The sequence below is a fragment of the Parasteatoda tepidariorum genome, chromosome 12, assembly GCF_982258835.1.
Source record: "Parasteatoda tepidariorum strain Cologne lab strain chromosome 12, Ptep-v5.0, whole genome shotgun sequence".
NCBI classification, from domain to species: Eukaryota; Metazoa; Arthropoda; class Arachnida; order Araneae; family Theridiidae; genus Parasteatoda; species Parasteatoda tepidariorum.
Genome location: NC_141766.1, coordinates 10508483 through 10527221, shown reverse-complemented (window position 1 = coordinate 10527221; position 18739 = coordinate 10508483). Strand labels below are relative to the sequence as shown.

Here is an 18739-nt window from a genome sequence, read left to right as displayed (position 1 = left end):
TTGTTCTTTTGGCAATTGTCCAATTGTAATATGTACAAAGAACAAATTATAGTTAGTTAAAGCAATATTGTTTTATTTTTTCCTTTGGTGTGATAAAGAATTGTAGCCATCATTGCCTACTCCTTGCATTTTTAATTCACTCTTAAGCTGAACGTTTTGAAGACTTGAATCTGAACTTCAGTTTTTATTTAAGTCATGCCAAACTGTCAATGATGACAGTTTGGTATTTCCTTTGAGAGCTATGTAGAAGGTTACATTTCATTCAGTTTGCTTGATAATAATCATTATCATTTAGAAAATATTAAGCATTTAATTTAGTACTTTTTTATGTATTAATAATTATAATTAAATACTATTTCAGTCTTTGAAAATGTCTTTGAAAAACTAAACAAAAGCACATTTATATTTTTTCTCATTGATATTGAAAATTGCTTTACATTTGTTTTGTTTTTCCACCAATGAACTAAATAAATATGATAAATAAAAACAATGAAAATAAGAACAATAAAAATAAATAGCAGTTTGAAAATTGAAGGGAGCAAGCAGAACTAGTTCAGAAGAATTGAGAAAATCTAGATTTAGAAAAATATATATATATTTACATGCATTGTGTTCTGCTGTTCGCACCGGTTCTGAACAATACTGGTAAATAGGGAAGCTAGATAACAAGGATCGATGTTGAAAATAATGAAAGATCAAGAAAGAAAAGTGAAATGGATTTTATTCAAAATGGCAGAAGACGAATTTTTTTCCAATATTCGCGAGAATTCGCGCATTTTGAAATTGGTTAATAGAGTGCACGATCTTCTTGCGTTGTTCATTTTTGATTGCAAGAAAAGAAAAAATAAGCGAGATTCCTTTCGTTCTCGTGCTGTAGGGAAAACACTGAGTAGAAAAAAAAAGTAGGAAAAAATACTCAGAGCTCTAGTTAATTTGACAGTAATTACCTCATGTAAAATGAAAACTGTTACTTTTATTTAACTTTTTTTCTTGGATTTTATGATGCTAACATTAAGAGATATGGATCTGTTGTTTTTTATATTTATTTTTATTAAATTAAAAGCTTATTTATCAAATTTTACTTGTTCGTATTAAAGTAAATATTTCATGTAGCATGCATTGGACACACAAATTTGTTTTGGGTTATTGTTTTTATTTAAACATATTTGCTGTTTATATTTGTTTATAAAAACGATTTACCATTTTATACAGGCATTAATTTTACACTTATTTTATTAGCGTTGAAGTTGGAAAATGTTTAAACAGCTGGATGTTTAGTTTTTATCAGGGTTAGTGTAGCTGCCTAGAACTACACAAGGTGCCCTTATCAGTTTATCAGTTATTTATGTAATAAAATTGACCCTCTGTGATAGATACTGTTTTCAATAATAACAGTTTCATAATTGTTTTCTATTTCTAATAATTTTTTAGTCGGGAATATATGAAGCTAAAATTTGTTTTCAATTAATACAAATATAATGATTTTCATAAAATTTTAAAGGGAAGTTTACTGGGAAAAAAATAGTGGCAATGATAGAAATTTGTTAGTCTTGCAGTCTGTCTATAAAATTTGCATACAAAATTAATGTATCAATATATTTTATCTTTTGACTTTTTTCCTCTGAATAGTTGAAGCTTAATTTCATAATTTTATTTGAATTTTCGTATGAAATAAAGTGAAGTTTTTGATTTTTGTTAAATTTAGTTTTTTCTTTCTGTTTCATAGTTCTAATTTATACCCAGTAGTGTAGTAGAAAATGTTATGCTTGTTTTGTGATTTTGGTATGTGATACATTTAATCTAATGTGTCATTGTGGGGAATAATGTTTTTGTCTATTTTTTGATACTCAAATGAAATTTCTTTTAAAAATTCTTATTGCTGTGTAGATTATTCATTATAAATGATATCTGCTGTTTTAATTGTATTGTAATTGTATCTATCGTTTTCTTTTACTTATTTATGCCTAAAATGTTTTTAGGAATCATGCATTGAAAAATGTTCTTCTAAAGGTGTTGCTGTTAATCATAGACTGATGATGTCATATATGGAAATTCAACCCGAAATAATGAATAAAAGAGTTGAAGAAATGCAAAAACAACAAGCGAATATAGATGCTTTAAATAATCAGTAGGATAGTTATTTATAAAAGTCGTTATTGTACTATATTTGAATAAATTATGTTACTTTAAATGTTATGTATTATTGTACTGTATTGTTTTTGTGTTATCAGTGATGCAAACTTGTTTTACTTTTTGTATAGTATTTTTTGAGTGACAACAAACTTTGTTTTAATCTATGATTTACGGTTAGTAATTTGATATAAAGTTATTTTGACCACCACTTTGTATGAATAATTCGAAAGTTTATTTAATAATCACTTGCTTCTAGTTATCTCAGAGTGAGCCTTTCACTGTAGCTGGTAAATAACTAATTCTGTATGTTTTAGATTTTATTTCTCTAGTGTTTTATAAAATCTCTAAAGGAAAACTGATCAGTTGGCATCCCTTTTTTATGTTAAATTTGCATTTTTTTTTAACTTTCTCTCTAACTAAAAATGAAATTGTTTTCTTATACAACTGCATTTCTTCAGTATGTATTCATAGGTTTTAAGTTGACATTTAAAAAGGTAAAGCTATTTCACCAGCAATTTTCTTAAAACTCATCCTACTGTTAATTTAGGTTAGCTGCATTAAGTGAGACTTAAAATTTTCATTTTTTTTAAACTGATTAAAAATATTTAAGAGATCTATACAAAAATATGCATTTTCATTTGTGCTTTTAATATAAGATTTTGATGAATATATTTCCATTTTAAAGCCTATATTTCAAACTTTATAAGGCTCTTTTAGAAAACTTTGAATAGACTTTTTTAAATAAAAATATTCTCTCCATAGGGTACCTGTAACTCCTCAAAATGCTTGAAGTGGTTATTTCCTGGAAGTATTGTCTTATAATTTTTAGAAAACAATTTTTTGAATTATGTGTTGATATTTCCATCTTTCTTTAATCATATTAATATTTATATATACCTGGTATGAAATAAAGATAATTCCCTGATTTTTAAATCATTTTGAATTATTGAATTCTGCTATAAATTTTGTTTCAAATTACCGTCATTCCAGACAAATTCATTTTAACATGCATGTTAAAGAAATCCTCTGCGTAGTGTAAATATTTGTTTGAGCCTTAATTGCAACAATGTGCAAAATTTTTTATTTGGTTGCAATGATCCAATTATCTATTTTTTCACCAATACATATTTTATTTCTCTTTTTCTTAAAAGTAGCCATTAAGCTATGAATGTCTTTTTGTTAATGATTATTATTTTTTCCCTTTTCTTTGGGCTAAAAATGTTAGATACGTATTGTTGAGAAATACGTAGCTTATATTCTTTTATAATTTTATTATATATTATGAAGTAAAACTTCTGTGATTTGCATCTTGGAACAAGAAAAAAGTGTTAAAATTGCAATGCTAAGGATCATTAATGGCTAAACTAGCTAATATGTTGATTTTTGATTAAATTTGTCTTATATCTTAAAGTTTATATCTTAGTAATAGAAAAAAGATAATGTTTTACTTATTTCTTGTTTTTGCCAGCTTTCAATTGGTGAGCCATTTGAATTATTTGTAACAATTTTCGTTATAAATTTCTTCTTAAAAAAAAAAGAGTCCTTCTATGGCTACTTATTTACTATCAGTTACTAAATGCATTAGGAAGTTTCTACCACTCTAAAAACTCTCAAAGATTGTTACTTACCTTTATTTATTTGTTTATTTACTTGAGATCTGAAAAATGTAATGATTAAGCAAAATAAATTAATATTATTGCTAACATGCGATATGGCTAACAGAAGATCTTACTTTCAGAAATCTAGATTTTATTTAAAAAGTATCACTTAAAATCTTCTTGCACCAAGTTCTTCAATTGTAAGATAATCATTTTGTAAATTAATTAACTATGAATTATAATGATTAAATTGGATTTTCTTTTTCTATGCATCAGCTTTTAACCTTTTAAAAATAGTTGTTGATGAATGATGTTTCTGATCAAATACTCCACTTTAAAGACATTTGCTGATAGTAAGTTTAATGCTTTCTATAATTTCATCAAAGTATTATATGCATTCTCATGTAGATACTGTACATTATCTATACACTAGATGTACTTACTGTTGTGTGTGGAATTTTTATTTATTTAAGTTTTAAAGATATTCCTTAAACTCAATGACGACATTTGTAAAAGTATTCTAAAAGTTAAAAAATTTCTATTGTAGTATAATGAATTACTTTTTTTTTTAGAATCTATAACAATATTGTTTTAAAATTTTCATTATTATGACAATTGAAAATTTTAAGCTTTAGTTTGTCAAAATTTTGTTAAGAATTTTTCATGTTTCTATGATTAAGCATTAATTGTCATGTCCATTTCTTATCAGAATTTTTTTGTTCTCTTAATGTTTTAAAATAAAGTTTTTGTTTTTAATTTTTTTCTTCTTCTGGACCCATGATCAAGACTTAATATTTAAAATTATCTATTTGCAAAATAGTTTACAGAGCTAGTATTTTTTTTGCATGATATGAATTACAGGTTTTATAAGTCACAAAACAATGAGTTACTGCTTAACTCAACAGTCCATCAAGGGTTATAGTAAATTTTCTTGCTTTAGGGCAATCTCCCATCCCTCATTAATTTTTCTGTTTTTTCGTCCCTTTAAATTTTACTAATAAAAAAGTATAAATTTGTGTCTTTAAAAAAATTGCAAATTTTCTTGAATCAAGCAATTTTTTTCACTTTATACATTATTCATAATTTATACTATTGAAATGAAAGGATTTATGCTTTGAATTTATCATCAATCTTTGTGTTGACAGTTGTTACAAAATAAAATATGTACTTCTTCACAACACACACAAACACATTTTATTAATACCACAACAATATGATCTTCTCAAAATATATGCTATTTCAATTATAATTTTTTTCTTTATCCAAATTGAACTTATTCCATTTTTTATGACAGTGATTAAATGGTATAATATTCCACCAAGTATATGTATTACAAATACTTTGTATTTCTTCGTAAGAAAATTACTAGCATATCGTCTTTTTATATAATGTTGCACAAGCAATCTATCTTAGTTCATGCCACTGTATTACTTGCCTTCTTGGAGAATTTCTCATTGCATTCCAGTGATTCAGTATGTTCTTCTTGCCTGAGGAACCTATCACAACTTTTCCTATGCATACATCTTTATTTTTTTGCCTCTGTGAGTCAACTGGTTCATCCAAAGAAGTTGCAGGAATCGTGTTATAAACTGCAACCAATAAAACTATGTGATCTAGCTTTGTAAAGGGTACATCAAACATGAGCATCTCATTGAAAACCGGAAATTGAGATGAGGATCGACTTGAGGTTTTTCTTCTTTCAAAAATTTTTCCACCATAAATTGCCATCACTTGAACATAAAATGCTATTTAGAAGAAACAATATAATTAATATTAGTTTATTATATTAAATTTGTACTATGAAATGTTACGATTCATTCATGAAAATCTGCTACTTAAAACACTCTTAGGAATAAAATAAATTTATAACTTTTTTTTATCTCTTTCATCAAATTTATTTATTCTTTTGTCATAACATGAATGGGGAGTATCTTTCATTTTAATCCATTAATTGTAGTGTTGTAGTAGATAATAAATTTAATGAAATTTAGCTGTTAGAGTGTGTTAAAAAAAACTAGAAAGATAAGGAAAGGGCTAAATTTGATTACTTGGGTTAGTTTATAATTTCCCATGACACAATGTAAAATGCTGTTAAAAAAAACAATATAATTAACATTAGTATGCTATGTTAAATTTGTACTACAAAATATTTTACTATTTATTCCTTAAAATCTACTTAAAGCACTCATTGCAATAAAAAAAATTTATAACTATTTTGTCTTAAATTTCATTAAATTTATTATTTCTTTTGGCATAACATGAATGGGCAGTATCTTTTATTTTATCCTGTAATTGTATTGTGGGCCATGACTGACTGACTTAACTTTTGTGTAGGTAATAAATTTAACGAAATTCAGTTGGTAGAATGTATTACAAAACTACAAAGACAAAGAAAGTGCCGAATTCAATTTCATAAAAATAATTATCTTTAGTGGATATTTAAAGTTATAAATATTGTTACTTTGGGTTGTTTATTACATGAAGTATAACTTATAATAAAATTTAAAAAAATGGACCTGAAAAATTCTAGTATGATAGCAACTGCTTATAATTTTGAGCTTTTTTTTATTAAACTCATGCACATCAAACTATAAAATGTTTTTTTTATTTACAATAGTTTTATAATAAATTTTTTTTTGCAATTTTCCTAATATTAGAGTAAACAAAGATATAAAACTCTCATTCTGTAAATTGTTTAAAAAAAATCTTTTTAACTAGTATTTGTATAACAATATTTTTTTATTAAATATTATTTACAACTGTTTAACACATAACGGTGTGCCTCCTCATCAAATATTATTAAGGTTTGCTTTAAAACTGTGAAATTTGTGCTTGCACAGCTGCTAAAATTTCTTTACAAATTGTACTATAATTTTATAAAATCCATAAGTTTTGTTTAAAAAGTAATTTTATAAGAAGTTCATTAAAAAAGTATATTATCTAATTATTTTGCTTGAAAGATAATTTATTTAGATGGGTTTTGAACTATTTTTATGATGGAATTGTTTCGATCAGCTGAAGCTTAGTAAGCATAAATTTGAAATATTTTTCTGTTATTTTTTATAACTCGTTTTGCGAAACATTATATCAAGATGGAAAAGTTGTATCTTGAAACTCTTAATTAGTTGTACTGTCTAAAAAATTAAAGTAAAACACTTGATTCACTGTAAAAATGAGGTATTGAATGCACTTTTAGTCCAAGCAATAAATAGAAATTTGTTGAATGCTTCTAGGTTGAGCCTAATTTTTTATGACAAAAAGAATAAGACTACTTTTTTGAAGTAGGATAATAGATTTCCATGATAATTATAAACCTATTGATGTTAACTCTTTGATAATATAGAAATTTCTGCACTTTTTGTTATCAAAGTATTACTGCTAAGAATTGAGAATCTATCTGCTAGGAATAATGTTTGAGAATCATTTTAATAATATATTTGAGACATGAGATTAAAACTGAGATGAATAGAAGTTTTTAGTTTCAAAACTAGTTTTGCAAGTCATAAAGAATTTACTGGAAAGGTTTCCAATGGTATATTATTTGTGTGTGAACTGATTTTTATCCTTGTCAATTGTGCTAGTTTTAATTCCTTGTTATAATTAGTGAAATAAATTCAGAATAACTGGTACCCAAATTTTCAAAGATGTTAGATAATCTACTATAATATTTTTATAGTTATAAAATTGCAGCGTTTGAACAAACTTGAGCTAGTTCTAAAAGAGAGAGAACATTATTTGATTTTCAAATTATATTTGAAATTATTTTTCCTTGCTGTAAAAACCCAATTAGTTATAAACACATTTAGATTGACCAGACTAAAAGCTGTAAGAAATGATACTTAATGTATCATTCCAATGTTATAATACTATGAATAGAAAACAATAAAATTTAGACATTCTGTTTTTCATAACAGTTATAAAGCAATGCTATATGTTTTCAAGAAACAACTACTTAATTATTTTATAATATGATGCAAATAAAATTTTCTACTATAATGAAAATGTAAATGCATTATGTGTACAAAAAGTCCAATTAGCTCCTCAAGATAAGTAACTTTTAAATTGCTGTTATTTGAAAACATACAAATCTTGTAAATTTTTACAGATTTTAGTATGCATTGAGTTCCACAAGGGTTTCAATGATGCCGTTTTTGAAAATGTTCATTTAAGTTTAATAGTTCAATATACGAAAGTTATTAGGTCTTTACCAAAACTAAATCTCTTTTCCTATGGTAAGCATAGGATATTTTCTTAACTTATGTAGGTATGTTTTATTCTTCCATTTAGATATTTAAATTATGCTCACCTGCACCTTCACATTTTTCTGTTTGTTGTTTTAAATTATTTGCTTTGAGAACTGCAACTGTCATTCTTTCAGCTGTAGGAAGATAACAGAGTCCTAAAAGCAATTGTCCGTAAGTCTGTTAAAAAAAATAAATGAATAATTTTAATGTTGCAAGACATTACTATTAATTTCATCAAAGTTAATAATAATTTTCTTTAAAATTAATTTTTACAATTAATGATTGAAATCTAATCAATGTTACTTGGTATTTAAAAGAAAAATATGCAAGTTATCCGGAAAAGAAAAATTAAATGTATACAGGGTGTTTTATAATCGCCGTCCTATGTTTTTAAAATTCTTGCCAAAAATGAAGTTAAAAAAGATGTGTATGTATATCGAGAATTAGTATGTAAGCAAGAAACAAAACTGCTATAAAAAATACACCTTAAAAATAAAAAATTCTTTTACGCATTAAATGTTTAAATGTGAAAATTTTAAGACCATGATTAATAAATGGTAAACCAAGTGGAAAAATTACAGTTTAAAGCCAATTTATGATTTTTTCTATCTCCTCTCAAAGTTGACCTATGTGGTTCTTCATATCGTAATTGTGGTTTGTAATTCTCACCATTGAGTAATTTATTTAAAGTCAGATTTCTGAAATAAACTTTATTTCAGATTATTTTTATCAAAACTTCTTAATGCAGAAAACTACTTTAAACTTCAAGGATTAATGATGACAACTGGAAATGTTACAACTTTCTAAGGTGACATAATTTATAAAAATGCTACTTTTATTTACTTTAGTGGCAAGTAAAATTGAAATTTTCTTTTTTACTGCTTTAATTTTTTTTAGGTTTTGCCTTTCGTTTCTCTTGAATTTTCTCTCAACCTGTTTATTATTCTTACTGTAAAGTAATTGTAAAAAATCTGTGTTTTGAAATTTATTGAAGAGCTTCTTGTGTTACCTAACTTTTGGGACACGTTGCATTAATCAAACCATGTTTAGAACAAGGTTTTTATCAAGGAAAAGCATTTTTAAAGTTTATGAAAGAACCACTCTACATTTTTCCATAAAACTTAGATTTTTAAAAAAATCTGTTTTAGGTGAATTTAGACGTTTCCAAGCAGCCAAAAAACTAAAGGAAGAAAATATGTAAAAAATGTTTTATTCTTAATTTGTATAAAAATGACTTTTTGTAAAAATATGGTTAAAGGTTTTTGAAGATTTTGATGAAGTTATTTTGTAATAATGATATTATCATAAAATCTTTGTCTTATTTATTGTAAAATTTTAATTCTGAAGAAAATCGAATAAGGGAAATAGGACGACTAAAATAAGTAAGTAGAACCTGCTAAGTTCATATAAAAGTCACTTCTAAGAAGTTCAATTTTTCATCCCTCCATAATCTTTTAAGTCTTAACAATAATAAAACTTTTTTGAACTAATTCGATTTATTTAAACCTAAACTTAGTATATAAACTTCAAACTAAGTGTTCACCGATATTTTCGCAGACTGTTTTAAAAATTTTACTTTATCAATCAAAACTCTAATTAAATTTTCCTACAAGGCATTTCGGATAGCGGATGTCTCAAAAATAACCGAGGATTTGAAGAATCAATTAAAGAAAAACAAATGATGATTAAATTGTACGATTTGCTGCATTCTGCTTATGAAATTAGTTTATTTCTTCTCAAAAAGTTTCAATGATTACATAGTTCATTAACATACGGTGTTGCAAACTGAAATAACTATAAAACAATGCTTTCAAAATAATAACTATTTGTAGCAAAAACAGTGGCGTTATTTGAGGATAAATTTAACCAACGCTTTACCCCAAAAATTATTGTTTTAAAGTTTTCCTATCAGCAGTGCCATCTAGTGATGAGCTTTGCTATTAATTTTGAACCTTGAAGAGAATAAGTTAGTTCCTTTTGCAGAAAGCAGGAAACCGTACTCTTTATTTGTCCTTCCGTTTTTTTAATATATTTCTTAAAAAACTCGTCATTTCGAAATGAATTATTTTAGTATGTGTTATTAGTAGTATTAATTATTTTGATTTTTACAAATAACGAAAGAAAGTTAAGTTAAAAATACGAAATTCGTAACACATATACTCTTACAAAAAAGCTTATAATACAATCATACTCATTAGGTAAACATATACCAGTTAATTTGAACTTGTCTCTTACAAGATTAATTTCTCTTTCGCCCATTTTGTTAGTTTTAATCAAAATGTAACAAGCGGTTATAATTAGATTTTTGACTAATGAATGTTCTATCTCAGATTTACTCGAGATTTAAAAATCTGTATAGAGATGAATGTCTCTTTTAATCTAGATTCTAGAGTGTATCATTAATACAAGTATTTTAAAAGGGACCAAGCAAGAGTTGGGAATTAATCATATTCTCGTTATTTGATGAAAGGGCCTACATGCAATTAAAATACGTATTTTTCTCAAAGTATGAAACTTCTTGAGTGTTATGAATTATGTGCATTGGTTTAACAATGGACTACACAAAATTAAATGGAATTTGTTTCATTAAACGTCCTTTGCTTAGAGCTCCAATTTACATTGCTAGTATAATAATTCGAGCAGAGCTATATATCGTGAAATATTTTTAATTTTTTAGACATCGCGTTAACGATATTTTAAAAAGTGTTCTTCGGGAATACCATATCTTTAGAAAAAATTGTAAATGTTTGATAATTATCTATGACAATAAATATCCCCTGGATAATTATTGCCGGTGATAAATATCGAATACAATAATCTTGCAATTATTGATTAAATTAATTATTGAATGTCGTATTATCATTAGATTTAATAATACATGATAATTATCAATGACGTTAAATATCAGATGGAGGATGAAAATTATCGACGGCGATAAATACCAAGTACAATATTCTTGCGATTATTATTGATAACGATAATTATTAAATACGATAATATTGCGATTATTATTGATTATAATATTTATTAAATACGATATTATCATGAGAGTTAATAAATTTCATTTAAAAAAACAAAAATAGTGACCTTTGTAAATTAGTGAGGCCGGGATAGCCTGGTCGGTAGGGAGCTGGGCCCATGTCCGAGAGTTCGTGGGTTCGAACATCGCCGGCCAAAGACTCCCCGTGTAGTAAAGTGACTGATGCACGTTAAATCTATCGAGTCGCAAAAGTCCTCCATGTTCCCATAACAAATCTATACCTCTGGGGGTACTGGATTGGAGATCAATCGTTCTCTGATTCAGGTCAAAAATTACGATCTGTGGATGGATGTATGAATGGGTCCGCCCTATAAACGAGTGCAGAAGTCGAATTCTTGGCCATAGATGGCGCCACCTTGCCTAAACAGGCATACGTCAACAACAACATGAAAATTAGAAAAATGTCGAAATATATGGCTATACTTTTTTTTACGATTTATCATGTTATTACATTTCTGAAATCTCGCGCAGAATTAATATCCTATATTATAAAATCTTTTATAGCTTTCAAAAAAATATAAAATGGTTGTATTATACGTCTAATAATCAACCGTAGCTGTTATAATTAACTACCGTAAAATTATTTAATCATCAGTTAATAAACTTAAAGTAACTATATATAGTAGTTTTCCCGTCGCAAAAAAAAAGGAATCTTTTTTAATTTTTGTTTGACGCAAAAAAAAAAGAATTTTTTTAAAATTTTATTTGCAAGATGGTTTTGAATTAATATAAAACTTTTCAAAAACAGCGAACTAAATAAAATTTACTTTGTTTGAGCAAGTAAAACATAAGAGTTACTTCCCTTTAATTATTGTATATCCTGTTGTATAAGTCGACTCCCTATTTGTGATTACGAGATAGCAAATTTCTGGCGTATAAGTCAATAGGTCGGCTCCCTATCTTTGATAACGAGATAGTAAATTTCTAGTAAGTCGAGTGTATAAGTCGACTATTATTCCTGTAGACGTTATGTGTCAAATGATATCAGACGCGTGGCGAAATGAGGTGTCAAATGTTATTATAAAATCTTTTAAAAAGGGAGTGATTTCTAATTTTTTCGTTGGGGTTGTTGACTATTTTTAGGAAACTCAGCAGAGGAGGATGAAATAGAATATCGATGTCGTTGTACAAAAGTTCCATTGCAGAGTGGGACTTTTCACAACGACACTGTTAACGTTATTGAATCCACCTCATAAGATGTTCTAGAATCTTTAAATTTGTAACTTTATGGTATGCTTTAAAAGTTTTCGTTGTACTATATATTTTTAAAATACTGTTGCACAAATTAACTGTTATTATTCTCAATTTTTTTTTCCTGAATGTAATTTAAAGTCTAAAAAAATACTTTCTGTGTAAAGAAAATATGATTAGAGAAAATGCAAAATTATTTGTATATTACATATTAAAAATGGTTTTTGACAGGGGTAAATTGATATTATTCATATATGTCTCATTCTTTATCATGCATCGATGAACCAGGATCAATGAATGTTCGTCTTTATTATCGGTGTCTTAGTCGACCCTCTGATTTTCGTTGAATTTTGAGAGTTTAAAGAGTCGACATATACGTGTATCATTATTTATAACCAAAATCTTCTATTATCTATGTTTAACTGAATTATGAATTAAAATTGAAAATTACACTGAGGAGCAAATTTTTTGTTATTGCATCTATACAAATACTTTATCATGCCTAATTCGGTTGTGGGGAATTCATATCTAAAATTATTAAAATTATTATTATTAAATTAGTATTAAAATTATTATCTTAAAGTTAGATTTTTTTCTTCTAAAAAATGACATTTTTAGTCTATTTTTTGCCAAAATGTGCACATTTAAAAACGTTATGTATAGAAGGAGGTCGCGTAAAAGTAAATAAAAACTTTTAGGGGAGTTAGGGCACATCATCAGGATTAAAACTGCTTAGGAACCCATGATCGGAAATGTCGTCATGCGCGGTTTGGGATAATTTCCCTATTATGACCTGTTGCGAAGCACACAAATAAACTATTTATAATTAAAAGCGGCCACATTAGCATATAACGACATTTACGGGTTTCTATGCAGTTTTAATTCAGATGATGTAGTCTAACTTCCCTAAAAGCTTGTCGCATCATTTATGCGACTCCCCGCTGCATATAAAGTTTTTAAACTTGTACATTTCAGCAAAGAATAGACTATTAAAATGTAATTAAGAACAAACTATAGCCTAGAAAGCGAAATCGATTGTAGATTTGAAATCAGCGTGCTACGAAAGTATCTAAGATCTGTTAAAAAAAATTTATTCAGCAGAAAACAAGAAAGAAAATTGTTCCTCAGTGTTATTCAGTACTAAGTTGGAAGGATGACTCAGGGGATAGAGCGTTCGCCTTTCAATGAGGTGAACCGGGGTTCGATCCCGGCGATGGCTGGTCGATACGAATTCTGCTTGCACCGACCACAGTGCTGACGTGAAATATCCTCAGTGGTAGATGGATCATGGGTTAAAGTCCCCTTGCCGTCAGGCTAACCGTGAGAGGTTTAAGTGGTTTTTCTCACCGTGTAACGCAAATGCGGGTTAGTTCCATCAAAAAGTCCTCCATGAAGGCAAATTTCTCCCAATACTTGATCCAGGAGTTCCCTTGTCTTCCGGATTGGATTCGAAATTACAAGGCTACGGAGTTGAACATAAGAAGTTACAAACCCAAAAATTGGGTCGGCTGTTCAACGACGGTTATAATATTAAGTTGAAGGAAGGACTATTAAAACGGATTTGACTTACTTAAAAGACGATTGATATACATAAATTTTACATAAAACCATTAACCCCTTCCTTCTCGCTCCCGTGAAAATGACGGGGTGAGGTTTCGCCCTCTATTTCTCGCTTCCGTGATATTGACGGGCTAGAGTGTTCAGTAGTAACGCGCCAATAAGAATAAAACTAATTCATTACTTTTGCCCAGAAAACATTTTATTTCTCATTTTACACACCAGATGGCAGTACCAGGATATTTTTAAGGTAATTGTAGATAGTTTATTTTAAACTAGATGTCAGCACTAATCAAATGCGTAATACAAATACAAAAGCCAAAAAAATAGGCACTTTTATGACCATTTTCTTGAAAATTTCCCGATCGTTAAGGGGCTAAAGAAATAAGATATAAAAAAACTCATTTAATATACTTACAACTTTTGACTCTTGAAGTTTAAGATTGAGATCCATTTCTTTGGATGGCTCTTGTGAAAGATAGGAAGCGATATCTTTCAAATTAAAACTAACTTCCCCAAGAATTGTATCATTTGCCAATTTATCTTGATCCCATGCTTCCAGTTTCAAAGTACATTTCTTCAAACCATTGTTTTCCATCGGGAAGAAAAACGATTCATTGAAAACTGGATGCTGGCTTTTTTTTACCACCGTCGAGTAAAATTGATGAAGAGGTATTGGACCAGATTTGCGTCTTTTCTTTTTGTTGAATCCTTTCTGGTCATAAAGACTTATAATGAAATAAGGATTGCACCGTCCACCATATAATCTGTGTTGCAGTTCTCCTGCTTCCTACAATGAAAAAACTAATTATTTATATGATTCGTGGTATCAATAAAGTAAAAGAATATGATCAATTCTTTTTTTCTACTACGGAAAATTATAGACTTTGATTTAAATTTCAATTACTTTAGTTTTTTTAGAGTAGCTAATTTTCATGTTCTAATAAGCTCACCAGACAAGAAAATATAGTCACTCCTTGTTTTATCTCGAGAAGTATAATTTAAGTAATAGTGATGTAATAAATCAAAATGATAGGAAGTAACAGACCAATTCAAATTGTGGAACACCTCTTATATTGCGCGTTTTTCTTATTATGCATTTGTGCTATCAAATACGCAGCTTCTAGAAAAGACGTAATCACTTTTGATCTAATGATTAGGTTTTCATTTACAAAGACAACCTTGATGACTTCTTATGTTTGTTTCTCTTAGTATGGATTTGTGCTATCAAATCTGCAGCTAGTGACTTAAGATGGATAAGACGTACAGCTTGATAATGCGTACAGTTGGATAATGCGTACAGTTGGATAATGCGTACGGATAGATAAGACATAATTACTTTTAATATAATGATTGGATTTTCATTGACTCAATCTTGATGGTTCAAGAGCCAAACCTTAAATTTGCTAATTTTTTATTGCAGACGATATTTTAAGTTACAAAATCAGTCACAAAAACACACTTTCTCTTAAAAAACATGCTTTATTTTAACAGATTTGGATTTGTGTCCCTCAAAATACCGAAAGTAGTCATACACTGGAAGATATGTTTCCAGTAGTTAAGAGAGGACTGCGTTTGAAAGTTCGGATATATTAATATTAATTTCGTTTTTTACGTGCATCGCCATCTGTAGTAAAATTTTTAAATTTTTATTTCTCAAGACCAATTTTTTTTGGATTTTGTCTTTCAAAATTTTGTAGTTGAAAATTGTTTAAAAAATTTTTATACCTTGCAATTCTTTTTTTTTCTATTCTTTTTAAATTAAATTATAAAAATGATAAATAATTACAAAATAACTGTCTGCAAAAAACGTATTGATTCGTTTCATTAGCTCCGACGATGGATATGGAAAAATACGCAAAAGTTTAATGCGGAAAGTTAGTTGACATTAAGGGACCCAAACTTTCGACAGCCCCCTCATGAAACAACCATATTTTCCAGATTGCGGCTAGCTTCTCCTCATATTTTAATTATCAAAAGTCTAAATATGTCTAAAGAAATGTTTGTTTATTCAGAAAAAGTACGTTTTTGAGTCTGATGTCATAGATTAATTAATAGTTAAAAATATTTAATTAGCATATATTAAGGTTATCCTTCGAATCATAATGATTGGCACTTAGTTCAAGGAAATTCGATCGTTAAAACAAAAGTTATTCGATTTGTTATCTTTTTGCGGCTCACTTTACCCGCAATAGTCCCGATACAATCACTTTTCTGTTTGAAATTAATGGTTCGCGCTTTATTACCATTTTTAATTTCATAAATTAGAAACTTCCTTAATTATAGTATATAACGATAAGGTAATTTAAGATTTTAAGAAAATAGTTTAAATTTAAAAACATTTAAATAAAAATACTTCCTGAAAATAGAAAAGCGTTCCCTATTATTCGAACTAAATATTCTTAATATATAAACTTTTAATCTCTCTAGAAAATTTAATTAGTGCATTCCTTTTACCAAACATTAATCTTCAGTACTATCAGCTAAAGAATCTTATTTTCCACGTTTCATCGACGATGATGGCAAAAAAATTAACGGTGTTAAAATAAAAGTGCAAAAAGAAAATGATAAAATTTAGATAAAATTACAACATTCCGTAAGGATGGTGCTGGAAGAGAAGTTTCAAGACATTACAAGTGCATTGAAAACTAATCCAGGAGAGTCATATTTAGCTAAATATTCTATTATATTTAACTAAAATATTTCTCAGAGCAAAGAAAACAAAGTTTTATAAGGTAATTTTTTTATGAAATCTTTATAAAGTTATAAAATGAACCTTTTTACGGTCGGCGATTTTTTTTATTTACGGCAAAGCTTAAACTGCACGCTTAAGAAAATGGACAAAACTTGAAATGCTCGTTTGTAAAATCGAACGTAACTCCAAGTGCGGGTTTAAGAAAATGGTCATACCTATTTAAGAAAATGGACTTATCATTTGATTCCAAATTTTTAAACCAATGTTATGGTTATTGTATTTTAAAAGAATATGCTAGTGAATAAGAATTATTCGTTATGTTTAAAAAATATCTTATTGATTTGGTACACGGCTTTTTTTTATTAAAAATTTTTTTCATTGTCAAACATTGAAATGGCACATTTTGTAATATGTATCAGTTTATTAACATCTTATTATGTCTAGAATATTAACACGAATTGTGTGTTATATTTCGATTTATTAATACGAATTTCCTGCTGTGTCTAGATTCAATTACACGAATTTCGTGCTGCGTCTAGATTCAATTACACGAATTTCGTGATGTGTCTAGATTCAGTTACATGAATTTCGTGCTGCGTCCATATTCAATTACGCGAATTTCGTGCTGTGTCTAGATTCAATTACACGAATTTCGTGCTGCGTCTAGATTCAATTATACGAATTTCGTGCTGCGTCTAGATTCAATTACACGAATTTCGTGCTGTGTCTAGATTCAATTACACGAATTTCGTGCTGTGTCAAGATTCAATTACACGAATTTCGTGCTGTGCCTAGATTCAATTACACGAATTTCGTGCTGTGACTAGATTCAATTACACGAATTTCGTGCTGTGTCTAGATTCAATTGCACGAATTTTAGCTGCGTCTAAAGTTTCTAAGTTGTCAAGTTTACAAATGCATTAAAGTAAAGGTATTAAAAGTTTAAAAAGTATTGAAGGTGTATCGACGGTGTATTTAAGCTGTATTGAAGGTGTATCAAAAGTGTATCGACTTCATGTTATTGTAGGTATTTTTCTTACTTATTCTAACGTCTTATTATGTCTAGAATATTAACACGAATTGTGTGTTATATTTCGATTTATTAATACGAATTTCCTGCTGTGTCTAGATTCAATTACACGAATTTCGTGCTGCGTCTAGATTCAATTATACGAATTTCGTGCTGCGTCTAGATTCAATTACACGAATTTCGTGCTGTGTCTAGATTCAATTACACGAATTTCGTGCTGTGTCAAGATTCAATTACACGAATTTCATGCTGTGCCTAGATTCAATTACACGAATTTCGTGCTGTGACTAGATTCAATTACACGAATTTCGTGCTGTGTCTAGATTCAATTGCACGAATTTTAGCTGCGTCTAAAGTTTCTAAGTTGTCAAGTTTACAAATGCATTAAAGTAAAGGTATTAAAAGTTTAAAAAGTATTGAAGGTGTATCGACGGTGTATTGAAGCTGTATTGAAGGTGTATCAAAAGTGTATCGACTTCATGTTATTGTAGGTATTTTTCTTACTTATTCTAACGTCTTATTATGTCTAGAATATTAACACGAATTGTGTGTTATATTTCGATTTATTAATACGAATTTCCTGCTGTGTCTAGATTCAATTACACGAATTTCGTGCTGCGTCTAGATTCAATTACACGAATTTCGTGATGTGTCTAGATTCAGTTACATGAATTTCGTGCTGCGTCCATATTCAATTACGCGAATTTCGTGCTGTGTCTAGATTCAATTACACGAATATTGTGCTGCGTCTAGATTCAATTATACGAATTTCGTGCTGCGTCTAGATTCAATTACACGAATTTCGTGCTGTGTCTAGATTCAATTACACGAATTTCGTGCTGTGTCAAGATTCAATTACACGAATTTCGTGCTGTGCCTAGATTCAATTACACGAATTTCGTGCTGTGACTAGATTCAATTACACGAATTTCGTGCTATGTCTAGATTCAATTGCACGAATTTTAGCCGCGTCTAAAGTTTCTAAGTTGTCAAGTTTACAAATGCATTAAAGTAAAGGTATTAAAAGTTTAAAAAGTATTGAAGGTGTATCGACGGTGTATTGAAGCTGTATTGATGGTGTATCAAAAGTGTATCGACTTCATGTTATTGTAGGTATTTTTTTCCTGCTATTAAATAATTCACCTATTATAATTAAGACTGTATAGGATAATATGGGATGCAGTTTAGTAGAACATAAAAATAAATAATGCTTTCGACAAAACTATTTTTACTCGGAAAACGATAAATCAC

At 28.3% G+C, this 18739-nt stretch overlaps 2 protein-coding genes across 6 annotated transcripts in view; one reads left to right on the top strand and one right to left on the bottom strand.

Annotated features, from left to right (window-relative positions):
- Positions 1-4487, top strand: part of LOC107452615 (mitochondrial import inner membrane translocase subunit Tim10 B) — a 73930-nt gene extending 69443 nt beyond the window's left edge. For all 4 annotated transcript variants that reach the window (XM_043040928.2, XM_016069157.3, XM_043040930.3 and 1 more), the window contains exons 3-4: positions 1980-2128; positions 2896-4487. In XM_043040928.2, the coding sequence (XP_042896862.1) occupies positions 1980-2128; positions 2896-2923 (177 nt within the window). In that variant the 3' untranslated portion in view covers positions 2924-4487. The remainder of the gene's footprint in view (positions 1-1979; positions 2129-2895) is intronic.
- A 412-nt stretch (positions 4488-4899) lies between these two features.
- LOC107452609 (synaptotagmin-C) overlaps positions 4900-18739 on the bottom strand; it is a 226477-nt gene continuing 212637 nt past the window's right edge. For both annotated transcript variants that reach the window (XM_087156015.1, XM_087156016.1), the window contains exons 5-7: positions 14182-14553; positions 8038-8152; positions 4900-5476 (exon numbers count right to left, since the gene is read on the bottom strand). In XM_087156015.1, the coding sequence (XP_087012141.1) occupies positions 5136-5476; positions 8038-8152; positions 14182-14553 (828 nt within the window). In that variant the 3' untranslated portion in view covers positions 4900-5135. The remainder of the gene's footprint in view (positions 5477-8037; positions 8153-14181; positions 14554-18739) is intronic.